The 27,994-nt window shown below is 45.3% G+C and overlaps 1 protein-coding gene and 1 pseudogene across 1 annotated transcript in view; both read left to right on the forward strand.

The window, feature by feature from the left end:
- LOC124619567 (ATP-binding cassette subfamily G member 4-like) overlaps positions 1 to 27,994 on the forward strand; it is a 323,941-nt gene that overhangs the window by 226,062 nt on the left and 69,885 nt on the right. The window contains exon 3 of the mRNA XM_047146057.1: positions 21,113 to 21,302. Within this exon, the coding sequence (XP_047002013.1) occupies positions 21,113 to 21,302 (190 nt within the window). The remainder of the gene's footprint in view (positions 1 to 21,112; positions 21,303 to 27,994) is intronic.
- LOC124620478 lies at positions 27,759 to 27,876 on the forward strand (annotated as a pseudogene).

The following is a 27,994-nucleotide window of genomic DNA, read 5'->3' on the forward strand; positions in this document are numbered from 1 at the left end:
AAATTCACGACGAAAAAAGGAGCGGGAGACCATCAATTTCTGAGGAGACAGCGTTGAAGGTTGAGCAAAGCATGCGTGAAGATCGGCGGATCACCCTGGTTGATGTGTGCACGTTGGTTCCTGACGTTTCCCGTAGCACCGCTCACAGAATTTTAACGGAAACATTGAACTACCGGAAGTTGTGCACAAGATGGGTGCCACGCATGCTGACTGAGGACCACATGCGCCAACGAGTTGATGCTTCCCGCGCATTTCTTCACCGCCTTGCAGCCGATCAGGACAACTTTCTGGACTCAATTGTCACGGGTGACGAAACCTGGGCGTACCACTTCACACCTGAGACCAAGCAACAATCACGGCAGTGGCGGCATCCATCTTCGCCGAAGCCGCGGAGGTGGCTGCGAGCTGGTATGACATGGGCATACAAAAACTGCCACAGCGTCCACAAAAATGCATCGACAGAAATGGTGATTATGTCGAAAAATAGCTAAATGTTCAAGCTGTAAACTGATGTAAATCTTTGTAGAAATAAACAGGTCTATGTACTTATAAAAAATAGGAGATCTTACTTTTGGGATTACCCTCGTACATGCGGTCTGCCTCCTAATGGTTTAGCTATGGTTGTTCTTCGCGTTTCCACTTCACTATCACGTCACCTACGCTCGACGTGGACAGCTTTAGAATGGTAGAAATGTCCAAGACGAACTTTTTACTCAGTTTACATCCAATGACTAGTCCACGTTCAGCGTCACAGAGCTCTCCTAGCCGACACATAGAGCTGTTAGTACTTCTCTATTGACAACGCAGATACTGCTTCTTTACTGACAACACAATTCTCACAGCCTCTTTTTCTACTGCCGCCAGCGCCTCTCGCGGTAGCTAGTAGTAAATACCGCGTAAGACATACGGATACATTTGATCAGGTAGTGGACGATGGCCGTATTTCAGTGATCAACACTGAGATGACAAAAGTCATGGGATACCGATATGCACATACACGAGGTTAGTATCGCCTACACAGGGTGTAAAAGGGCAGTACATTGGCGGAGCTGTCATTTGTACTCGGAGATTCATGTGAAATGGTTTCCGACTTGATCATGGGCGCACGAGGGGAATTAATACACTTTGAACGAGGAATGGTAGTTGGCTAGACGCATTGGACATTCCATTTCGAAAATTGTTTGGGATCCGAAATCCAAAGTGTCAAGAGTCTGCCGAGAATACCAAATTTCGGGCATTACCTCTCACCACTGTCAACGCAGTGATCGACGGCCTTCACGTAACGACCGACAGAGCGGCGTTTACCTAGAGTTGTCAGTGCTAACAGACAAGCAACACTGTGTGAAATAACCTCAGAAATCAATGTGGAACGTACGTTAGCCGAGCAGTCACGTACTGTGCGGCTGATCCCGGCGGAGGTTCGAGTCCTCCCTCGGACATGGGTGTGTGTGTTTGTCCATAGGATAATTTGGGTTAAGTAGTGTGTAAGTTTAGGGACTGATGACAAAAATGGTTCAAATGTCTCTGAGCACTATGGGACTTAACATCTGTGGTCATCAGTCCCCTAGAACTTAGAACTACGTAAACCTACCTAACCTAAGGACATCAGACACATCCATGCCCGAGGCAGGATTCGAACCTGCTACCGTAACGCTCACGCGGTTCCAGACTGAAGCACCTAGAACCGCACGGTCACAGCGGTCGGCTAGGGACTGATGACCTTAGCAGTTAAGTCCCATAAGATTCCACACATTTTTTTTTTTGGAACGTACGAAGAACGTGTTCGTCAGGACAGTGCGACGAAATATGGCGTTAACTGGCTATGCGCTATGACCGCAAACAAACGACGCGAATACCTTTGCTAACAGCACGCCATCGTCTGCTGCGCAACTCCTGGGCTCATGACCATATCGGTTGCACCCTAGACGACTGAAAAATCATAGATAGCGTGGTCAGATGAGTCCCGATTTCAGTTGGGAAGAGCTGATAGTAGAGTTCAAGTGTGCTGCTGATCTTACGAAGCCGTGGACCCAAGTTGTCAACAAGGCACTGTGGAAAATGGTGGTGGCTCCATAATAGTGTGGGCTGTGTTTGCCGGCCGCTGAGGTCGAGCGGTTCTAGGCGTTTCAGTCCGGAACCGCGCTGCTACTACGGTCGCAGGTTCGAATCCAGCCTCGGGCAGGGATGTGTGTGATGTCCTTAGGTTAGTTAGGTTGAAGTAGTTCTAAGTCTAGGGGACTGATGACCTCAGAAGTTAAGTCCCATAGTGCTTAGAGCCATTTGAACCATTTGATTTTTGTGAGCTGTGTTTACATGGATCGTTGATTGGAAATGGTTACTTTCGGCTACTTGGAGACACTTGTAGCCATTCATGGACTTCATTTTGTTGGACAACGATGGAATTTTTATGTCGGACAATGCGCCATGTCACTGGGTCACAATTGTTCGCGATTGGTCTGAAGAACATTTTGAACATTTGGAACAAATGATTTATCACCCGACATGAATCTCATCCAACAAATATGTGACATAATCGAGAGGTCTGTTTGTGCACAAAATCCTTCACTGGCTACACATTCGCAATAACGGAAGGCTTTAGAGACAATAAGGCTCAATATTTCGGCAGGGGACTTCCACTGACTTGCTGAGTTCATGCCACATCGATCTGCTGCCACACGCGGGGCAAAAAGAGGTCTGACACGATATTAGGAGATATCCCATGACTTCTGTCACCTCTGTTTTCTATGACCCTAAGAAGAAAGACGTTATAACCTTTCCTGCAGAACCTACTTCAACGCATTACTGATAAGAGAATTAGCTTACAGAGATTTGAAACTTGAGACGACGGGACGAGTGACAGGAGATTCTCTTCGTATGCCGAACTCGCGATGTTCAGTGTCCCCTCTCTTCGACACGTGTTGCTTGTTGACCTCTGCTCCAGTGCGTAGCGGGCTGGTTCATCATTCCGGACGCGATGTTTCGAGCGTTGCGAAATGTAGTGGGGTCAACGGCCGCTGTTGAATTTCACCTCCCGAATGAACTTTTCAGTCTGCAATACGCTTAAGACAGACAAACAAAAATAATTACTTGATGTCTAATTCCATTGAAAACGCTGTGCACCACGCCCGTATATTTTGGATAAATGGCAGCATCGGTCGTAAAGATTAAAATCCTTTATTTTACAGATCGATTTTGGTCACTGTGTGACCACCTTCAGTACAAACTATTATGATATGGAGGTACAAGGTTCGATCTGTAAAATAAAAGATTTCAGTCTTTATTACCGATGCTGCCATTTGTCAAAAATATATTAAAAATAAGTACGACAGGTACTGAACAGAAGGGACGCCAAATTAATACCTATTGCTCTCAATTGTATAGTATTCAGGTTGCAGCCGGTGCATCTGAGTATTATTCGTAACTAGGTTTTAACTACAACTCCCGGTTACAGAAATGCGAGTAAAACTCAGTGGCCTATTCGTTTGATCAATACGACGGCTGTATGATATCATCAGAGAGCAGTGGTAGCAACTGAAGCAGTTTTCTTGCTCGTTTTTAGGGTTCCTTGGCTGAATCCGTAAAAACGGAACCCTTATAAGATTACTGTGTTGTCCACCTGTTAAGACAGATAGGGGTATCAAGTTGAAATTTATGTCAAATACTATATTCTGCAGTCTCTTTGTGCTGTAAAAATTTAAGCTTCGAAGGCAATGCAGTCAAAAGAAGCGGTCATTTATGTCACTTATTTTGGCTCTCGCAAACTCACTCACCATACCCTCTAAATGAATATCTATGTCTATAATTAGTAGGTCCCGCTTAGAAGGTCAGGGCTGGGGGGGGGGGGGGGGGGCGCTACACACAGCTGTGAAGAATGGACCGCGTCTTTTGTGTGTGTGTGTGTGTGTGTGTGTGAGTGTGTGTGTGTGTGTGATTACGTAGGTAAGAGTGTCTCGGGAAAGATCAAAAAGGGTCTGAGTCTCAAAGGCTGCAGGCCAAATACAGGAGAAGCATTGACTTAGGAAACCATCGGTAGTAAATTGTCGGAGCTGTGTTGGAACAGATCCAAAGAACCAGGTGCTAATAGAGAGCACTGAAACACGAAGCGTTGAAGGTACTTAAAGATGACTGAAGTCGGAGATAAGTTGAGCCGAAGTTTTTACGAAGACCTGACCGTGTTCAGAAAGGATAGATTAAATAGTTGGCGGTGGCGTGTTTGATACTGTTAGAAGTGGTTTATCTTGTAGCGAAATTGAAGTAGATAGTTCTTGTGAGTTAGTGTGGATAGAGGTTATATTTAACGACAGGAATGCATTTAGAGCTCTCGTTTATTAGCTGGTTTTGCTTTGAATGATCGTCTTTTCATATCTCATTGAGCATTTCTCATGGAACACCGTTTATAGTGATATTTACAAATGACACACACAAATCTTCCTACTGAACCAGTCTATCTATTAATGAAAAGCGTATTGAAATCCATACAGCAGTTCCTAAGATTAGCCTTCACATGCAGATGAGAGCCACGGCGTGGGACTTTAAAATACAGGGTGTCCGAGCTACAACTACACGAAAAGATTTGCTTATATTTCAGTACCTATTAAGGCTTGCCAACATTATACACAGGAGAACAAACATTTTTATGCCTGTTGGTACAGATCAGTGTGGGCACCGTTTGTAGCTCAACAGATATCGAAACAGTACTCCGCTTCTCGCAACATGTTCATAAGCGTGACACGTGTTATGGTCTCTACTGCAGCGCAGACACATTTTCTCATATCTACCATATCTCAAACCCTTTTTCTGTAATAAACCCCCATGCTCTGAAATCCAGCGGAGTCAGATAGGGAGACCTAGAAGGCCAGGCAATGGAACCCCACCTCCCCTTTCCGGTCCAAAGCTCAGGGAAAGTGTCATCGAGAACTGTGGTAATGTCCCCATGATAGTGGTGGACAGAGGGCGGCGCCATCGTTGTGGAGAATCACGTCGGTATGCATCTATGGAACTGCACAGTTAGCCAACATGTCGAGACAAGTGTGCCCTGTTACTGGTGTGCATGCACCATGTGACCCAGCGCAGTTCATAAAATTGTGAGGATAACATCTTAGAGACTGACTCTATCTAACGCGTATTTACCCAACAACATAAAATGTCGAGTTCTTTCGTTGTAGGGATTTGTCTGCGTATACCTCTGTCCAGGACACCCTTTATGTTTAGGTAGATTGAAAAACACTGTTGACTGAAATGTTGGGTTCATACAGAAGTATTTTCTTTGTCCACACAAGGCATTTCTGGTTCAAAATGGCTGTGAGCACTATGGGACTTAACATCTATGGTCATCAGCCCCCTAGAACTTAGAACTACTTAAACCTAACTAACCTAAGGACATCACACAACATCCAGTCATCACGAGGCAGAGAAAATCCCTAACACCGCCGGGAATCGAACCCGGGAACCCGGGTGCGGGAAGCGAGAACGCTACCGCACGACCACGAGCTGCGGAAATGGTATTTCTTTGCGAATGTATCAACATACACTACTGGCCAATAAAATTGCTACACCACGAAGATGACGTGCTAAAGACGCGAAATTTAACCGACAGGAAGAAGATGCTGTGATATGCAAATGATTAGCTTCTCAGAGCATGCACACAAGGTTGGCGCCGGTGGCGACACCTACATCGTGCTGACATGAGGAAAGTTTCCAGCCGATTTCTCATTCACAAACAGCAATTGACCGGCGTTGCCTGGTGAAACGTTGTTGTGATGCCTCGTGTAAGGAGGAGAAATGCGTACCATCACGTTTCCGACTTTGATTAAGGTCGGGTTGTAGCCTATCGCGATTGCGGTTTATCATATCGCGACATTGCTGCTCGCGCTGGTCGAGATCCAATGACTGTTAGCATAATATGGAATCGGTGGGTTCAGAAGGGTAATACGGAATGCCGTGCTGGATCCCAAAGGCCTCGTATCACTAGCAGTCGAGATGACAGGCACGTTATCCGCATGTCTGTAACAGATCGTGCAGCCACGTCTCGATCCCTGAGTCAACAGATGGGGACGTTTGCACGACAACAACCATCTGCACGAACATTTCGACGACGTCTGCAGCAGCATGGACTATCAGCTCGGAGACCATGGCTGCAGTTACCCTTGATGCTGCCTCACAGACAGGAGCGCCTGCGATGGTGTACCCAACGACGAACCTGGGTGCACGAATGGCAAAACGCCTTTTTTTTTCGGATGAATCCAGGTCCTGTTTACAACATTATGTTGGTCGCATCCGTGTTTGGCGACATCGCTGTGAACGCACATTGGAAGCGTGTATTCGTCATCGCCTTACTGGCGTATCACCCGGCATGATGGTATGGGGTGCCATTGGTTACACGTCTCGGTCAGCTCTTGTTCGCATTGACGGCACTTTGAACAGTGGACGTTACATTTCAGATGTGTTACGACCCATAGCTCTACCCTTCATTCGATCCCTGCGAAACCCTAAATTTCAGCAGAATAATGCCCGATCGCATGTTGCAGGTCCTGTACGGGCCTTTCTGGATACAGAAAATGTTCGACTGCTGCCCTGGCCAGCACATTCTCCAGGTCTCTCACCAACTGAAAACGTCTGGTCAGTGGTGGCCGAGCAACTGTCTCGTCGCAATACGCCAGTCACAGGCCAGAGGTGGTTGTTCTGGCTACTAATTTCTCAGGATCTATGCACCCAAATTGCGTGGAAATGTAATCAGATATCAGTTCTATTATAATACATTTGTCCAATGAATACCCGTTTATCATCTGCATTTCTTCTTGGTGTAGCATTTTTAATGACCAGTAGTGAACATAATGAGGCTTTAATGAACTATGTGTAATACAGACAATAAATTAGCTATAACATGTCCAAAACAAACTATAAATTTGTAGACCCATAGGGTGGTATCTTTACAATTACCAAAGGCAACTCATGACATAAGACGTTTCTGTGTCGAAAGTTACGACAGCATGACCTTCTTCGAGCCTGTGTTTCAAACAAATTTCCAGAGTTTCAGCAGTGTCTGATTAGCGACACGCGAACTATGAGACTTGTTGCTCCGCTCTCGCGCTCTTTTCTTTTTTCCGTGTATAGCAGAGCTGCACGGACGGCTAGCTGTAGGAACCTGTCCGGTGAAGCAAACAGGTAGGTGCAGTCGACTCGTGACCGGTCACGAGACTGCGAGGGGAAAGCGTTGCGGCAGGCGCGACAGCCGGCTGGGGAGCTACGGCCGCTCTCGTGGCTGAGTCAGCTGAGCAGCACCAAGCAGCGGGGGCGGGGGGGGGGGGGAAGAGGCGGCTTACGATGCACAGGCGCTCTGAAGCTTACGTACAAACTTAATTATGCATGTAGACAGTTCGACCATCCAGGTAGTCGAGAATTTAGACAACTTTTGCCTGTTATCGATACTGATACTGGCAAAACGCCTGTCCTGGAAATTCTAAGCCTATCGAGAATGTTTCAGATTTTGAAGCCGCGTAAGAAATGATAAAATAAATACTTTTTGTGTGACATAATATGAAAATTTACTTATTTAATCGTAAGGCTAGGGTCCCCCCCCGTCGACCAGGCTGTTCGCCGGGTGCCGGTCTTTCAATGTGACGCCACTTCGGCGACCTGCAGTCGATGAGGATGATAGGATGATGAGGAAGACATCACACCACCCAGTCCCTGGGCGGAGAAAATACCCCGACTCAGCCGGGAATCGAACCCGGGCCCAGAGGATTGACAATCCGTCACGCTGACCATTTATTTATTTATTTATTTTGGTTGATCACATTTTGTTCGTTAATGTTCGTCGTATTTCTTCTGGGCGGACGTCCCATGACGCTAGTTCAAGTTCATCGTTGACCCATTAACTCAGTTTTTTTATTACAGGGGGCGGCTAGCCCTCTGACCGAACACACTGAGCCGTCCATTCAGCTACTGGTGGCGGACAATAGCAAAGTAACAGTTTCAGAGTTTATTCCTTTACATTTACTGTGATAACTTGCTCCTTGCCAGATTTCATGATCCTTCGCAACAGTAAGTACCCTACGGGTTTTGATGAATAAGTTTACGAGTATCAAAATATGTGACACACACATAGTCGTATCTTTTGATTGCACTGACATAAACCCACGCGGAGTGGCCACGCTGTTTGAGCCGCCATGTCACGGACTGCGCGGCCGCTCCCGCAGGAAGTTCAAATCCTCCCTCGGGCATGGGTTAGTGTGTTGTTCTTAGCATAAGTTAGTTTAAGTAGTGTGTAAGTCTAGGGACCGATGACTTCAGCAGTTTGGTCCCATAGGAATTCACACACGCACACGCATGGACAACATACGAGGTGCGACAATAAAGTAATGAGACTGATTTTCTTTGCAAGATGTGGCAACCCTGCAGACTTGCGTAGGCACAATATCTTTGACCTTGGTCTATAAGCCGCTTCTAGTCCAAGCGGCACATCGATGCAACTGCTCAGTCTTGAGTTGTGCTGTAATAAGTTAACACGTGTTTGTGTCTCTTGTCACGGAAATGGAACCGCATAATATTGCGCAACGGTATGCCATTTCTATTTGCGTTAAATTGGGTGAAAACGCGACGACAACTTACGGTAAGCTTCAGAAGGCTTTTGGAGAGGAGATTATGTCAAGATTTTCATTGGCATAAAATGTTTAGTGAAGGCAGAACGAATGTTGAAGATGAAGACCGCAGTGGACCACCATCAACCTCACGGACGGATGTCAACTTGGCCAGGGTGCGTGAACTCGTCCGATATGATCGAAGATTATCCGTGAAAATGATTGCAGAAGAACTGAACATCAATTGAGAAACTGTTCGTCTAATAATAACTGAAGATCTTGGCATGAGAAATATTTGTGCAAAAATGGTCCCCAAAAATCTCACACCACAACAACGAGAAACACGGAAAAATGTCGCAGCCGATCTGTTAGAGCAAACGGAAATCAATGCAGAATTGTTGAGCCGTGTTATCACTGGTGATGAAAGTTGGTTTGTTCAGTACGATCCAGAGACAAATGCCAAATTTCTCAATGGTGCTCAAAGGGATCACCCAGACCAAAAAAAGCTCGCATGTCAAAGTCAAAAGTGAAATGTATGCTTGTGTGCTTCTTTGATTCCAAGGGAATTGTTCATAAAGAGTGAGTGCCTCCTGGACAAACAGTTAACCAATATTACTACAAAGAAATTTTAGAAAGACTTCATAAAAGAGTTCTTCGTGTTCGTGCCAACATTGCTGATAATTGAATTCTGCATCAAGATAATGAGCCATCCCATACGGGTTTGAGATATGGTAGATTTGAGACAATTGGTCTGCCTTGCAGTAGAGACCATAACACGTGTCATGATTATGAACATGTTGCGGGAAGTGGAGTACTGTTTCGATAAACCCCCATGCTCTAAAATCCAGCGGAGTCAGATCGGGAGACCTAGAAGGTCAGGCAATGGGACCCCACCTCCCCTCTCCGATCCAAAGCTCAGGGAAAGTCTCATGGAGAAATGTGGTAACGTCCCCATGATAGTGGGGGACAGGGGGCGGCGCCATCGTTGTAGAAAATGACGTCGGTATTCATCCATGGAACTGCACAGTTCGCCAGCAATTTTTAACATCAAAACAAATTTCAGTACTACCACAGCCATCTTATTCAGCAGATATCGCTCCATGCGACTTTTTTCTATTTCCAAGAGTCAAAACGGCGGTCAAGGAACACCATTTTCAAACAACACAAGATGTCCAAAAAGCTGTGACGAGGGTCTTGGAGGATATTACAGAAGATGAGTTCCAGAAATGTTACCATCACTGGCAGAAGCGCTAGAAAAAGTGTGTGCAATCAGAAGGGAACTATTTTGAAGGAGACAACACTAAACTTGTCTAAAACGGTAAGCAACATTTTTTTCACATCAGTCTCATTACTTTATTGTCGCACCTCGTAAAATCTTATATTTACTACATTGCCAAGGGACTGTAGATCTTAGCATATGACATACATTTCAACTTGATACACTCGTCCGTTCCTGAGAAAAAGTGAACTTAACAGTCGGACGGACAGACAGACAGTTTCATTACAAATGACAATAAAATTTTTCTTCGTTTGATTAATTATTTTCGGATTTCTTCTCTATAGTTGTATTGTGTAATCTTGCTTCTCACCAAATTTCATGGTTCTTCGCCAAAAGGAAGCACCCTCTAAGTTTTGATGAGTGAGTTTGCGAACATAAAATATGCAACATAAATGACTGTATCTTTGACTTCAAAGATTAATTTTTTTTTGCACCTACAAAGAACTGTAAACCTTGGATAAATGTCAACCTGATACATCTACCCATTCCTGAGAAAAAGGATTTTTAACAGTAGGACAACAAAGTGATCTTATAAGGATTCCGTCTTTCCCGATTGGAGTATGGGACACGAAAAACGAAACGAAACCCCACGATCAGCCACTTAAGACCGACAACCGAGTCAGCATTAGCCATTTATCAGCGTATGTGGTATGGAGGGTCATGAGCTCAGCACACTGTACTCCCCGCCGCTGTCGACTATTAGACCCTGGAGTCGCTACCTCTCAGTCAGGTAGTTCCCCAATCAGCTTCACGTGGCTAACTGCACCTCAGTCCAGCCACTCCACCACGGAAAAATCCCTAACATCATTGCAATCGAACCGGGTCCCCTGCATGAGGGCCTGTCGCCATGATCACCCGGCTACAGAATGTTCAAATGTATGTAAAATTTATGGGACTTAACTGCTAAGGTCATCAGTCCCTAGGCTTACACACTACTTAACCTAAATTACCCTAAGGACAAACACACACACCCATGCCCGAGGGAGGACTCGAACCTCCACCGGGACCAGCCGCACAGTCCATGACTGCAGCGCCTAAGACCGCTTGGCTAATCCCGCGCGGCCCGGCTACAGAATCGGACTAGAAACACAGTTAGTTAAAAACAGTAATGATTTCGTGTGGCTCAAACCTCTTGGTGCTAGTCTTTCAGCTGGACACCACTTTCACGACTTGTGTGTCTCTACCCTACGAGCATAATGGAATGTAGTCGAATTAAGTCGGGTGATGCTGAGGGAATTAGATTAGGAAATGAGACGCTTAAAGTAGTAAATGTGTTTTGCTATTTGGGGAGCAAAATAACTGATGATGGACGAAGTAGAGAGGATATAAAATGTAGACTGGCAATGGTAAGGAAAGCGTTTCTGAAGAGGAGAAATCTGTTAACATCGAGTCTAGATTTAAATGTGAGGAAGTCGTTTCTGAAAATATTTGTATGGAGTGTATCCATGTATGGAAGTGAAACGTGGACGATAAATAGTCTAGGCAAGAAAAGAACAGAAGCTTTAGAAATGTGGTGCTACAGAAGAATGCTGAAGATTAGATGGGTAGATCACATAACTAATGAGGAGGTATTGAATAGAATTGGGGAGAAGAGAAAATTGTGGCACAACTTGATTAGAAGAAGGGGTCGGTTGATAGGACATATTCTGAGGCATCAAGGGATCACCAATTTAGTATTGGAGGGCAGCGTGGAGGGTAAAAATCGTAGAGGGAGACCACATGATGAATACACTAAACAGATTCAGAAGGATATAGGTTGCAGTAGGTACCGGGAGATGAAGAAGCTTGCACAGGATAGCGTAGCATGGAGAGCTGTATCGAACAGTCTCTGGACTGAAGACCACAACAACAACAACAACAACAGCCCTATCCCAATAATCCTTTTGTGGAAAGGGGTCTTTCAGTTTACATGAATTCGGAACCACATGTCTTCCACCACCTCACTGAATCTCTTCCTGCACGTCTCGCAACGGTCGCTCTGCAAAAAATGGTTATTCAGGCTTTTGACAGGTCGTCACATTAATTTTTATTTATTTGTTTACACGTCAAGTTCCGTAGGACCAAACTGAGGAGAAAATCTCCAAGTTCATCCAAAGAGTCAGTATATGAAATTACAAGATAAAAGTAATAACAGATAAAAATAAAGTATTTATGAATCCAAAAAAGTCAAGCCATAAGTTTAAGTAAACGCAGTCAACAATATAACATAAGAATCAGCTTGATTTTTCAAAGTAGTCCTCAGCAGAATAAAAGGAGTGACCTATGAGAAAACTCTTCAGTTTCGATTTGAAAGCGCGTGGATTACTGCTAAGATTTTTGAATTCTTTTGGTAGCTAATTGAAAATGGATGCAGCAGAATACTGCACTCCTTTCTGCACAAGAGTTAAGGAAGTCCAATTCAAATGCAAGTTGGATTTCTGCCGAGTATTAACTGAGTGAAAGCTGCTTATTCTTGAGAATAAGCTGGGATATTGTTAACAATAAATGACAGTAAAGAATATATGTATTGAGAGACCAGTGTCAAAATACCCAGGCTAGTGAACAGGTGTCGACAAGAGGCTCGCGAGCTTACACCACTTATTGCCCGAACCGCCCGTTTCTGAGCCAAAAATATCCATTTGGAATGGGAAGATTTACCCTGCAGAGATAATACCAAACTTCATAAGCGAATGACAGTAAAGTAGACTAATTTCCTTGTCGAACGATCACTTACTTCAGATACCGCTAGAATAGTAAAAATGCCAGCATTAAGTCTTTGAACAAGATCCTGAACGTGGGCTTTCCACGACAGTATACTATCTATCTGAATACCTAGAAATTTGAACTGTTCAGTTTCACTAATCATATGTCCAATTTGTGAAATTAAAACGTCGGGTTTCGTTGAATTGTGTGTCAGAAACTGTAAAAACGGAGACTTACTGTGATCTTGCTTTAGTTTATTTTCTACAAGCAATGAACTTATGTCATGAACTGCACTATTTGAAACCGAGCCAATGTTATATCCAACATCCTTTACCACCAAGCTAGTGTCATCAGCAAACAGAAATATTTTAGAGTTCCCCATAATACTAGAGGGCATACCATTTATATAAATAAAGAACAGGAGTGGCCCCAACACTGATCCCTGGGGCACCCTCCACTTCACAGTACCTCACTCAGACCCGACATCACAGCCATTCTCAGCACTGTGAATAATGACTTTTGCTGTCTGTTTCTAAAGTAAGAGGTGAACCAATTGTGAGCTATTCCTCATATTCCGTAATGGTCCAACTTCTGGAGCAATACTTTGTGATCGACACAATCAAATGCCTTAGTTAAATCAAAAAATATGCCAAGCGTTCGAAACCTTTTGTTTAACCCATTCAGTACCTCACAGAGAAAAAAGAATATAGCAAGAATATAGCATTTCCAGTTGCTGACGACTTCTAAAGCCGAACTACATTTGAGAGCAATTTATGTGACACAAAATGATCAATTATCCTTACACACACAACCTTTTCAATAGCTTCAGCAAACAATGACGGCACGGAAATACATTTAAAATTGTCTACATTATCCCTTTCTCCTTTTTTATAAAGCAGCTTTGCTACTCAGTACTTTAATCGTTAAGGAAAGTGACCATTCCTAGAGGAAAAATTACAAATATGGCTAAGTACAGGGCTAACATGTGCAGCACAGTACCTTAATATTCTGCTAGGCACTCCATCATATCCATCAGATCCTTGGTCTTCAGTGATTTAATTACTGACTCTATCCCATGCTCGCCTGTATCACAGAGGATTATTTCAGACATCAATTTTTATTTAATTCACCGGCAATGGTCAGAAAATGATTGTTAAATACTGTACATATATCTGATTTATCAGTAACAGAAATATTTTACTGTGAACTGAATTTATATCTTCGACCTCGCACTGCTGACCAGACAATTCCTTCACAAGTGATCATATGGTTTTAATTTTATCCTGTGAATTAGCTATTCTATTTGCACACCACGTACTCTTTGCCTTCCTCATAACATTTTCAAGCACCAGCAATGGTCAGAAAATGATTGTTAACTACTGTATGTATATCTGATTTATCAGTAACAGAAATATTTTACTGTGAACTGAATTTATATCTTCGACCTCGCGCTGCTGACCAGACACTTCCTTCACAACTGACCATATGGTTTTAATTTTATCCTGTGAATTAGCTATTCTATTTGCGCACCACGTACTCTTTGCCTTCCTCATAACATTTTCAAGCACTTTACAATACACTGCTTGTAGTGGGCAATTGTAGCTTGAATGTGACTATTTCTAACATTTTGATACAATTTTCGCTCTGTTCTACATGATATCCTTATCCCACTAGTCATCCACCCAGGTTGACTTTTACTGCTAGTACCCCGTTTAGGACGTTCTAATGGAAAGCAGCTCTGAAAGAGCATGAGAAATGTGTTAAGCAAAGCATTATATTTGTCATCTATGTTATTGGCACTATAAACATCTTGCCACTGTTGTTCCTTGACGAGTTTTAAAAAATCCTCTGTTTCTGTTGGATTAACTTTCCTACATGGTTTGTAATTATATGTGACATTTGTTTGAGTACAAGAGCCTTTTTGTGTTGAAATTTGAGCATCATGGTCTGAAAGTCCACTCAACCATTTACTAACAGAATGCATATCTAGTAATGAACAATGAATAATGTCACTGGGCAGTGTATATCAATTTAATTACTAACTTATGGGACTGGTAGTCTAGTGACGAAAAGTATGCCTGGACAACGAAAAGTGGCGAGATCGAATACTGGTCGACTCATGCAATATTTTAGTCTGCTTTTAATCTAGCCTTCATCTCTCAATGATGTGAATTATACCAAACACGACAATCTCCCCCCACAACTGTTGTAACTGGTCGCTGATATTTTGGATACTGGCGAGGTTGACGTCCGAGTAGCCACAACGCTTGTTCTTTCGGGAAGACGTGTGCCGAATTCGGTGGTCACCGGAATACCTCATCGTCAGGCAGACAGTTCATAGACACGCGTCCCACGTGTAAGCGAGCATCGACCAGTTGAAAAACGGTAACACCAAACTGTCGCGAGATGTCTGCGACGTGCCGGTATGCAATCAGAGTTGCTCATGTCGCTACTAGCCATGCTCTGAAGTCGTAACCAAAACCCTCCCATACCAAGACACTCACCGACGATTGTTATCCGGCAGAGCGCAGAACCGTGACTCATCGCTGAACACAGTGCGATGCCACTCGTCAGCTTTCCATGTTTCCCTGTAACGGGACCACTCCAAACAAAACACAGTCGTTTGCGTTGCGGTGTTAGTGGTTGCCTGCGCAAGGGACGGTAATTGATGTGTGTGTGTTTGTGTGTGTGTGTGTGGGGGGGGGGGGGGTTATGATGTGCTCGCTGCATAATGCAGAGATTCTCCGTTTTACTGCCCAGACTTGATCGATCGAAACCTTTGCAACTAGTATTCCTGCACTCACTTTCCATGCAGTCTTACATCGGGCCACTGTCACATCCGAATGCTTCACAAATCTGTATGTTGCTCTGTTCGACTAGTTAGCGAAATGAAAACCCATAATGGTGCCCCTTCCAAACTGTCAGGTACCCATAACGGTGTATCACGTGAGTACTCGGCGTATCCGTCTCCTTCACAATGATCACTCAACATCTGACTATGTTCACGTCCCTTACGTACCCTACCGCGCCTACACGCACATCACTTGTGCATTCTGGAGACCGTTCCACCTGTAACAGAAACTTGCAACTCTTGTCATTTAGATACCCCTGATGGTACTACGTGTACAAGTTACATTGGCATCCGACCACGTCTTCTGGATATTTAACTTTTTTCGTCAGGCAGTGTATTTAACTTTACAGAAATAAAGTGCTACATCTGCTTTGTTTTCTTTTTTGCAAGTTTGATTTTCACTGCTTCCAGAAGTTACGAGTGAAGAAACTCGTTCCATCTGAACTGGTCAGTCTTCATCTGAGTGGGAATTAATTACATGTGGTGTTCCTCAAGGTTCTATCTTGGGTCCATTGCTTTTTCTTGTGTACATTAATGACGTCTCGTCTGTTACATTGCCAGATGCTAAGTTTGTTTTGTTTGCAGATGATACAAACATTGCAGTACGTAGCAAGTCAAATACAGATTTAGAAATAGCTGCTAATCAAATTTTCACTGACATTAATAAATGGTTTAAAGCTAATTCACTGTCATTAAACTTTGAAACGACCCACTATTTGCAGTCCCGAACCTGTAAGACATTTCCTTCCAGCATGTGCAGATCGAAGAGGTTGTAGTGTTAAATTTCTGGGATTACAACTCGATAACAAATTCAGTTGGGAAGGACATACCACATAACTGCTTAAGCGGCTAAACAAGTCTGTATTTGCAGTGGGAGTGATGTCAGATGTAGGAAATATAAATATAAAAAAACTTGAATATTTTTCTTATTTTCATTCTATTATGTCATGCGGGATCGTATTCTGGGTTAACTCATCAAACCGAGCAAAAGTTTTTAGTGTGCGAAAGCGTTTAATGAGAATCATTTGTCGTGTAAATTCTAAAATGTCATGTAGAAATCTATTCAAGGAACTTTGTATTCTAACCACTGCTTCTCAGTATATTTATTCCTTAATGGAATTTGTTGCGTGTAATATATTTCTATTTCCACCAATAATTCAATACATAGTATCAGGAGTGGCCGAGCGGTTCTAGGCGCTACAGTCTCGAACCGCGCAACCGCTACGGTCGCAGGTTCGAATCCTACCTCGGGCATGGACGTGTGTGGTGTCCTTAGGTTAGTTAGGTTTAAGTAGTTCTAAGTTCTAGGGGACTGATGACCATAGATGTTAAGTCCCATAGTGCTCAGAGCCATTTTTGAACCATACTCTGACATGTTCCACGCCCTCGAGAATCATCTCGTTTTTTGGGTCTATGGAACGAAAACTGAATCTAATCTGGTGACTGCGGATTAGATACACTCGTGTCCTCTTCGGCAACAGGCTCTGGGGGGGGGGGGGGGGGGGGGGGGGACGCGGTGCAGCGCGGCCTTGGCAATGGCTGCATGCACCGACCTCGCAGAACCTCTCGCCAAGGACGTGGAGCCCATTGAGTGCCACATGTTTCTCTCCCCACCGCCGTCTGCAGACGCAGCTGTTGGCTTCGAACGGACTCGCCAGGCTCAGTCTATGTCTTCATCCATACTTTTCAGAGCACTGCACAGCATGTCAGGTTCGAAATTATACAGGCGATGGGGGACGCCTGTGAGAAGAATTTGACAGTTCTCGGAAAGACCTAAACCGAAACAAGTCCCCTGGAGGTAAACGACATTCTCGCAGAATTACTACGATCTTTATGAGAGGCAGCCTCAAAAATCTCTTCCAGCTCGTATGCAAAATATATCAGGTACATGAAATACCGTCATACTTCAATAAGAATTTATTAGTTGGCATTCCAACGAAAGCAGGTGCTAGCAGATGTGATTAGAACCATCAGTTTAATAAGTCGTTATTGAAAGATAGTGACGAATTGTTTACAGTAGAATGGATAGTGATAGAAATCGACTTTAGGGTTCCGAAAAAAAATTTAGGTAAACGTGAGGCTATACTGACTCCACGTCCTATCTCAGAAAGTAGATTGAAGAAAGGCAAGCGTACGTTTATAGCATTTGTATATTTAGACAAAGCGTTCGACAACAATGACTGGATTACACTGAAATTCTGGAGGTAGCAGAGGCAAAATTTTCTACAATTTGTACGCTTCAGTGACAAGATCGTAATTATAAGAGTCGAAGGGGATGGAAGGGATACAGCAGCTGAGAAGGGAGTGAGGCAGGGTTGTAGCCTATTCCTGCACGTAGAGCAAGCAGTAGGGGAAATTAAAGAGATATTACGAAAGGAAATTAAAATTCAGGTAGAGGAAATCAAACTTTACTGTTTTCCCATTAACATAGTGATTCAGTCAGGGATGGGAAATAACTTGGAAGAGTAGTTGAACGGCATAGATACTGGCCGCAAAAGATATACTGAGGTGGCAAAAGTCACGGGATACTTCTTAATATCGTGTCGGACCTCCTTTTGCCCGGCGTAGCACGGCAACTCGACGTGGCGTGGACTCATCAAATCGTTGGAAGTCCCTTGCAGAAATATTGAGCCATGTTGCCTCTATAGCCGTCCATAATTGCCAAAGTGCTGCCGGTATTTTTTTGCACGAACTGGCCTCTCGATTACCTCCCACAAATTTTCGATGAGATTCATGTCGGGCGATTTGGATGGCCTAATCATTCGCTTGAATTCTCCAGAATATCCTCGACACCAATCGCAAATAATTTTGGCCCGACGACATGGCACATTGTCATCCACAAAAATTCCGTCGTTGTTTGAGAACATGAAGTCCGTAAATGGCTGAAAATAAAAATGGTTCAAATGGCTCTGAGCACTATGGGACTCAACTGCTGTGGTCATTAGTCCCCTAGAACTTAGAACTACTTAAACCTAACTAGCCTAAGGACATCACACACACCCATGCCCGAGGCAGGATTCGAACCTGCGACCGTAGCAGCAGCGCGGCTCCGTACTGGAGGGCTGAAAATAGTCTCTAAGTACATAACTATTTCGAGTCAGTGATCGATGCAGTTCCAAGTAAACACATCCCACATCGTTATGGAGCCACCAATAACTTACAAAGCGATCGGTTAATAATTCGATCGTGTCCAAATGTATTTCAGAGGAGCAGGTGAACTTCACGAGCGACGTGCTGTGGAACCCCATCTTGCACGAAAAGTTGAGTTCAATGCGTCTCTCTCCTGTAGGGAGGGAATGGCATGCACATCGCAGTAATGCTAGCTTGTCACACTGCACGTCTTTGTTTCTTGAGTCCCAACCTGTTCAAAAAAGAATGGTCCAATGATGGACGTAGCCGCGAAAGTGCGGTGACACGTTCAGCATACAGAGGAACTTCATGCACAGTGACTGGAGGTGAAGATCCCCACACTCGGCAGTTCTGTGTATTCACCTCACCCGTCACAGAAAAATGAGCTTCGTCTGTCCATAGGATGGTTCAGCGCCAGCCCTCGTCAGCTTCAATCCTTGCGAGAAAGTGGAGAGCGAAGTCAAACACGTCGTTGGGCGTCCTGTGGTGCAAGCTGCTGTATGATATGGATCTTGTACGGATACCGTTCGAGAATGGTTCAAAGCACCTTCCGTACAGTGGACCGCGGGATGTTCAACTCTCGTGACAAAGCACGCACACTGCCGGACGATCGGTAGTTTGATGTCTGCCATAGCAACAGCGATTTCATCAACCACCTGTGGTGCAACCGGTCGTCGGCCTCTTCCCGGAGCGAGCCCAGCTCTCCAGTTGATTCGAACTTCATCACAATCCGCACAGCAGGTGAAGAAAGAGTACCTTTCCGTAATACACCACTGGCCATTAAAATTGCTACACCACGAAGATGACGTGCTACAGACGCGAAATTTAACCGACAGGAAGAAGATGCTGTGATATGCAAATGATTAGCTTCTCAGAGCATGCACACAAGGTTGGCGCCGGTGGCAACACCTACAACGTGCTGACATGAGGAAAGTTTCCAACCGATTTCCCATACACAAACAGTAGTTCACCGGCGTTGTCTGGTAAAACGTTGTTGTGATGCCTCGTGTAAGGAGGAAAAATGGGTACCATCACGTTTCCGACTTTGATAAAGGTCGGATTGTAGCCTATCTCGATTGCGGTTTATCGCGACATTGCAGCTCGCGTTGGTCGAGATCCAATGACTGTTAGCAGAATATGGAATCGGTGGGTTCAGGAGGGTAATACGGAACGCCGTGCTGGATCCCAACGGCCTCGTATCACTAGCAGTCGAGTTGACAAGCATCTTATCCCCATGGCTGTAACAGATTGTGCAGCCACGTCTCGATCCCTGAATCAACAGATGGGGACGTTTGCAAGACAATAACCATCTGCACGAACAGTTCGACGACGTTTGCAGCAGCATGGACTATCAGCTCGGAGACCATGGCAGCGGTTACCCTTGACGCTGCATCGCAGACACGAGCGCCTGCGATGGTGTACTCAATGACGAACCTGGGTGAACGAATGGCAAAACGTCATCTTTTCGGATGAATCCAGGTTCTGTTTACAGCATCATGATGGTCGCATCCGTGTTTGGCGACATCGCGGTGAACGCACATTGGAAGCGTGTATTTGTCATTGCCATACTGGCGTATCACCTGGCTGATGGTATGGGGTGCCATTGGTTACTCGTCTCAGTCACCTCTTGTTCGCATTGACGGCACTTTGAGCAGTGGACGTTACATTTCAGATGTCGTGGTTCTACCCTTCATTAGATCCCTGCGAAACCCTACATTTCAGCAGGATAATGCACGACCGCATGTTGCAGGTCCCGTACGGGCCTTTCAGGATACAGGAAATGTTCGATTGCTGCCCTGGCCAGCACATTCTCCAAATCTCTCACCAACTGAAAACGTTTGGTCAATGGTGGCCGAGCAATTGCCTCGTCACAATACGCCAGTCACTATTCTTGATGAACTGTGGTATCGTGTTGAAGCTGCATGGGCAGCTGTACACGCCATCCAAGCTCTGTTTGACTCAATGCCCAGGCGAATCAAGGCCGTTATTACCGCTAGAGGTGGTTGTTCTGGGTACTGATTTCTCAGGATCTATGCACCCAAATTGCGTGAAAATGTAATCACATGTCAGTTATAGTATAATATATTTGTCCATTGAATACCCGTTTATCATTTGCATTTTTTCTTGGTGTAGCAATTTTAATGGCCAGTAGTGTACTTTCAGTCGGCGATATTTTCGAAGTGCAGCTGCAGTATTACTGTTGTTTTGATAAAAGAGCTTCACCAGTACCGCACTCCTCCTTTTGCCCAAGTTCATGTCGACACGTCAAGTGCACTGCGACTGCTCACGTGTGTGAGACTATGAATCACGATGACTGATCACAGCATCTTGTGGCCGTAGTTATAATTGGACAATGGGTATGATGCGTGGAAATCATGCACCCCACACTCTAGACATTAATTCTACCAAGTCTGGTACCCGTACGGTAATTAGTTTCCGTGTTGTAACGTGTTAAAAAGGGAAGTTTAATTATAACCACCCGGTAGGACGGCAGAAAACTAAATAGATTTTGGAGTATGTAGACACTTCCTTATAACATTTTAGTGTTTAACGTGACGAGGCTCGGTGTCAGCAGAATGGGTCTCTTTTCAGGACGGCGGGCGTGACGGGCACGATCAACACGAACGGCCAGCCTAGGCAGTTGAAGCTGTTCCACAAGCTGAGCACGTACATCATGCAGGAGGACCTGCTGCAGCCGCACATGACCGTCCAGGAGAACATGGAGATGGCCGCCTCGCTCAAAGTGGGCCGCGAGATGTCACACGACGAGCAGCTCGCCGCCGTAAGTACCTCAGCATTCCAGTCCTCCAGAGTCACGTGCTACTGTTTCACACTGGAAACATCACTGTTAAAATTAATAACAACTTTAGGGTAGGTAGGGGATAATCCCGCACCGAGCTTCTTAACTGACTGCCTTCGATTCAGGGGGTTGACCACCAGATGCCAGGTTTGTCTTGCATTGTATTGTATTCTATGTTAACCGGGGGCCTAGAAACGACGGAGAGGCTCCGTCCCCGCCGCAGCCCCACGACGACTACCGCAGTCCACTTCACCCCTCCGCCGCCCCACACCGAACCACTCTTTCAGGCTTACTGTGCGGTTCGACCCCGGGGACGCGCGCCCCCCCCTCTCCCTCCAGGGAACGTCTCACATCAGACGAGTGTAACCCCTATGTTTGCTTGGTAGAGTAATGGTGATGTAGGCATAAGTGGAGAACTTGTTTGCGCAGCAATCGCCGACATAGTGTAGCTGAGGCGAAATAAGGGAAACCAGCCCGCGTTCGCCAAGGCAGATGGAAAAGCGCCTAAAAACCATCCACAGATTGGCCGGCTCAACGGACCTCGATACAAGTGGATTCGTGCCTGGGACGAGGCGCTCCTTCCCAACCCGGAAAGCCGTGCGTTAGACCGCACGGCTAACCGGGCGAGCATCAGGGTTGTCTTGCCCCCAGAGATAAGAAAACAAGAAAAGTCTGCTTTTTTCACTTACATGTCACTTTTCCGGTGTTTTACTCGAATGCAACGCACACTGATATGAAAAAAGTCGAGCGAAACCTCCTAATACCGTGTTGGACCTCCTTTCGCCGGCGGAGTTGCGGCCACTCAATTTGGCATAGACTCAACAAGTGGTTGGAAGTCCCCTGCAGAAATATTGAGCCATACTGCCTCTATAGCCGCCTATAATTGCGAAACTGTTGCCGGTGCAGGGTTGTGTGCACGAACTGACCCCTCGATTATGTCCCATAAATGTTCGATGGGATTCACGTCGGGCGATCTGAGTCGCCAAATCATTCGTTCGAAATGTGCAACCAATCGCGAACATTTGCGGCCCGGTGGCATGGCGCATTGTCATCCATAAAAATCCCAGCGTTCTTCGGCAACATGACATACGTGAATGGCTGCAATTGGTCTCCGAGTAGCTGACCATCCAGAGGACTCAGTACATCCCATATAAACACAGCTCACATCACTAGGTAGCCAACAACGGCTTTGCCGGCCGGGGTGGCCGAGCGGTTCTAGGCGCTACAGTCTGGAACCGCACGACCGCTGCGGTCGCAGGTTCGAATCCTGCCTCGGGCATGGATGTGTGTGTGTGATGTTCTTAGGTTAGTTAGGTTTAAGTAGTTCTAAGTTCTAGGGGACTGATGACCTCAGATGTTAACTCCCATAGTGCTCACAAGGGAACCTCCCCATCGCACCCCCCTCAGATTTAGTTATAAGTTGGCACAGTGGATAGGTCTTGATAAACTGAACACAGATCAATTGAGAAAACAGGAAGAAGTTGTGTGGAACTGTGAAAAAATAAGCAAAATATACAAACTGAGTAGTCTATGTGCAAGATAGGCAACATCAAGGAGAATATGAGCTCAGGAGCGCCGTGGTCCCGTGGTTAGCGTGAGCAGCTGCTGAATGAGAGGTCCTTGGTTCAAGTCTTCCCTCGGGTGAAAGGTTTATTTTCTTTATTTTTGCAAAGTTATGATCTGCCCCTTCGTTCATTGACGTCTCTGTTCACTGTAATAAGTTTAGTGTCTGTGTTTTGCGACCGCACAGCAAAACTGTGCGATTAGTAGACGAAAGGACGTGCCTCTCCAATGGGAACCGAAAACATTTGATCGCAAGGTCATAGGTCAACCAATTCCTCCACAGGAAAACACGTCTGATATATTCTATACAACACTGGTGATGGGTTGTGCGTCACATGACAGGAATATGTTGTCGACCCACCTAACTTGTACACTTGGCGAATGGGTAAAAAGATTCTTCTACCTTGCCCGATTTAGGTTTTCTTGTGGATGTGATAATCACTCCCAAAAACGTGATGAAAACATAAGCGTTTATCACATAAACTGAAAGAAAAAGTTAAAATTTTCAACTAAGGGAAGGCTTGAACCAAGGACCTCTCGCTCCGCAGTGGCTCACGCTAACCATAGGACCACGGCACTCCCGAACTTCGCTGATTCCTTTTTGTTGCCTATGTTACACATGGACTACTCAGTTTGTATTGCTTATTTTTTCATAGTTCCACACAACTTCTTCCTGTTTTCTCGATTGATCTGTGTTCAGTTTTACAAGACCTATCCACTTATAACTAAATCTGAGGGGGGTGCGATGGGGAGGTTCCCTTGTAAGAACAACACACACACACACACCCATGTCCGAGGGAGGAGTCGAACCTCCGGAGAGAGCGGCCGTGCAGTCCGTGACATTGCGCCTTAAACCGCACGGCTATGGGGTTATTTCACGCAGTTTTGCTTAGCTGTTAGCAGTGAAAATTTTACGTTAACGCCGCTGCTTTCGGTCGTTAAGTGACGGCAGTCAGCCACCGTGTTGTCCGTAGCGAGAGGTAACGCCTGAAATTTGGTATTCTTAGCACGCTCTTAACACTGTGAATGTCGCAATATTGAATTCCCTAACGATTTCCGAAATGGAATGTCCCATACGTTTAGCTCCATCTACCATTCCACGTTCAAAGTCTGTTAATTCCCATCACGTCGGACAGCTTTTCACATGAATCACGTGAGTGCATAGGACAGCTCCACCAATGCACTGCCCTTTTATACCCTACGTACGCGATACTAGTACCATCTGTATATGTGCAAATCGCCACCTCTCTGTACAACGCAGGGTTCGAAAGGAAGAATCAACGAATTACTCTTTGACGGTACTGCTTTTAAGCTTCACTTTCGAGTGGAAATAATTGTTCCAGTGGTCCCCAAAATCAACAATGGCGCATTTGTCAGAAAACGCCGAAGTAGAGCAAATCCCCGCAGGTGTTTTGGGGTAAATCCCCGCAGCTCCAACGATGTGACGACAATTCTTCAGTGATAAACCCCACAAAATATGACATTCAGCACACATTGCGTAAGATTACCTCACCTGAAGATTTAACTCTGCTGTCTAAAATAAATATTTACGGAAAACTTTTCTGACTGAGCATTGAAATCTGTGCTTATAACGTCGACACTTAAAAAAATAACGAGTGGAAGAGGAATATATGGGAAAAGAAAAGCTTACTACTGAGAGGGAAAGCCGTGCCAAAGAAGGAAAGAAGCGTGATATAAAAACACAATGACGTAAGCTAGACTTCATTACATCTGTGCCAAAAAAAGGATGAAAACAATTCAAACAGCCAGTTGGTTATTCTTCAGAGTCGGATTCAGACTTATCACATCATGACAGTAGCTCAGACATAGATATGGACTTAGTACTCTGAGAAGAAGTATCCGAAGAAGAAGAAGAATGAGAAGAGCCTGGGACTTCAAGGAAGAACCACATCTGATTCTTCATAACAAAGCACGCTATTTACTAGGTACCTAGATAGCTCAGCTTCAGTAATTGAACTCTCCGAGGTTACAGTATTAATCACCCTTTCGAGGATAAGAAAGTATTATTGTGTAAGAAGCATTTCATTCTGGAAACATCCCCCAGGCTGTGGCTAAGCCATGTCTCCGCAATATCCTTTCTTTCAGGAGTGCTAGTTCTGCAAGCTTCGCAGGAGAGCTTCTGTAAAGTTTGGAAGGTAGGAGGCGAGGTACTGGTAGAAGTAAAGCTGTGAGGACAGGGCGTGAGTCGTGCTTGGGTAGCTCAGTCGGTAGAGCGCTTGCCCGTGAAAGGCAAAGGTCCCGAGTTCGAGTCTCGGTCGGGCGCACAGTTTTAATCTGCCAGGAAGTTTCAGTACTTTTAAACATTATGTTCCAATTTTCGAAATATTTCAGTTAAATATTGTGCTGGGTAGCTTGGCTACAATACAAGAATGTCGCTAATGTTTTTATTACCCAGTCATCAGTTTTTATCCAAGTTTATCTCAATTGGCACAGAGACCCGCACCCCGGGACTTACTCCGCAATTTTTGTTTTAGCCAAATTACAAGTTTCTATGAAGTTAATAAACAGATATAGCTAGAATTTGGTTAGGTTGTAGCTGACCACCGAACCTGACTCCAGTTTGATATCGCAGGGAAATCTAGCCCTCATTGATCACAAAATTAGAAAAAAACTGAAAATTTGGTTTATTTGGATTTGGGAGTTCAGCTGAACGAAAGGTTGATAAACACATAACTTGATAAAAAAAAGTGAGGTACCCAGAAGGGGAGGATGAAACGAGATGAAACGTGAAGGGTTGAGAGGTTACGTGATGTTGTTGTAGTGATTAAAAAATGGAATTGAAATTACCAATAAATTAGTATAACGTTGCACGCGCTCTGGCCTGAACGCATGCATTGGTTCAGTTGGGAATGGTCTCAAAAAGCTGTTGCTTCCTCTTATGAGGCAAACTGGCCCACAACTGTTTTAAGTAAATGGAACTGCCGTGTGGCCAGGGCCTCCCGTCGGGTAGACCGTTCGCCTCGTGCAAGTCTTTCGAGTTGACTTGCGTGTAGATGGGGATGAAATGATGATGATAAGGACAACACAACACCCAGTCCCTGAGCGAAGAAAATCTCCGACCCAGCCGGGAATAGAACCCGGGCCGTTAGGCATGATATTCCGTCGCGCTGACCACTCAGCTACCGGGGGCGGACACTGTTGTAAGTGATACTTGATATCCAGGGTACTGACACTGGCACTAAGAGAACGTCCGAACCAGACTCACACAACTTTTATAGGGGACAGGTCTGAAGCTCTTGCTGGACGCAGGAGTAACTCGGCATCACACAGAGATACGTGCCGAGTGTGGGCGAGTGTTGTCCTATTGAAAAGTGGTACTACGTTACAGTTGCACGAGAGGTAACACATAAGGACGCACGATGTCTGTGACGTACCGTTGTGCCACCATAGTTCTCTCTATCAGCACCAGCAGTGATCCCGTATCTGAAGCTCTTGCTGGACGCAGGAGTAACTCGGCATCACACATAGATACGTGCCGAGTGTGGGCGAGTGTTGTCCTATTGAAAAGTGGTACTACGTTACAGTTGCACGAGAGGTAACACATAAGGACGCACGATGTCTGTGACGTACCGTTGTGCCACCATAGTTCTCTCTATCAGCACCAGCAGTGATCCCGTATCTTACTCCATTAGTCCCCACACCATGATACCAGGAGTAACACCGCCGTGCCTCTCCAACATATTGAATGAATAGGACTTCTCGTCAGGTCGACACTATGCTTGCCGACGATGGCCATCCGGGGTAGCTCAGAGCCACGTTCCATCACTGAACACGGTACCATGCCATTCATCAGAACTCCATGTTTTCTGATCGCAGCAGCACTCTAGGCGCAGACATTTGTGTTATGGTGTTAACAGTGATGTGCACATGGGATGGTAATTCCCTAGCCCGGCTCCATCTGGACTCTGACCAATGGAGCGGGATGAAAAAGAATGCTGCATGGTGTCCATTACCTGTTCTCGGATGGCAGGCGCAGATGAGAAGTCCTTGGTGCATAGTACGGCAACCTCCCTTCTGGTGGTTCTGCGTGGTCGACCGGAACCTCGATGACGAGTATGCCTGCCCTCAGGTTCCCATGCGGTGCAACATCGAACCACTGTCGCCTCCGAATGCCCCTCCAAGTCTGGATTTGCACAATTCGACCAGCCGGACAAATGGGAACCAACAATGAGGCCACTTTCAGACTCTATGAGATGCCGATTACGCTGTCTCACACGAGTACGTGGCATCTATATGTCCTTCACAGTCAGGACCTGACGCTGTTCAGTCCCATTACTGATCCTGACGTACTAGAATATCAGACCTAATAGAATATCACAGTCTTTCAAACACACTCGCTCTAATCGACATAGAAATCCGCCGAGTTATTGATGTGGTGTTCACACCGACTTACCGCAGGGATCAGCAGAGTAGCAAGATGTTTTGCTACACGATATGTAGGAGCAGCAGCAACTCAAAATCGGACGAAAAGGAGCCCCTTCCTAGTGGACCTTAGAGAGGCCATATAATGTAGGGGGAACAGCACATCAAGAATTAAGGCTCTTGATGGTCTCCTGCGATAAGAAACTTTTCTTCTGGAGGCTAATAGAATTTCTCTCAACACTTTTTGTGAGATCAGCACCGATCTTGCGATACGCTGAATCAGACAGTAGACACTGTATCTTTTGAACGCAGTCCTGCCTGTCCAAAACAACGGTACCATTGCCCTTGTCCGCAGGTAAAATAATAATATCCAAATTAACTCTAAGTGATCGTAAAGAAGGCCTGTCAGGCCCACTTGACACGCGACATGCCTCCCTCCTAGCCTCCTCTGCAACATCAAGCGGTAGTTTAAAAACAGTCTGCTTATTCAGGGGCAACGGCCTTGCCGCAGTGGATACACCGGTTCCCGTGAGATCACCGAAGTTAAGCGCTGTCGGGCGTAGTTGGCACTTGGATGGGTGACCATCCAGGTCGCCATGCGCTGTTGCCATTTTTCGGGGTGCACTCAGCCTCGTGATGCCAATTGAGGAGCTACTCGACCGAATAGTAGCGGCTTCGGTCAAGAATACCATCATCACGACCGGGAGAGCGGTGTGCTGATCCCACGC

The sequence above is a fragment of the Schistocerca americana genome, chromosome 6 (assembly GCF_021461395.2).
Source record: "Schistocerca americana isolate TAMUIC-IGC-003095 chromosome 6, iqSchAmer2.1, whole genome shotgun sequence".
NCBI lineage: Eukaryota > Metazoa > Arthropoda > Insecta > Orthoptera > Acrididae > Schistocerca > Schistocerca americana.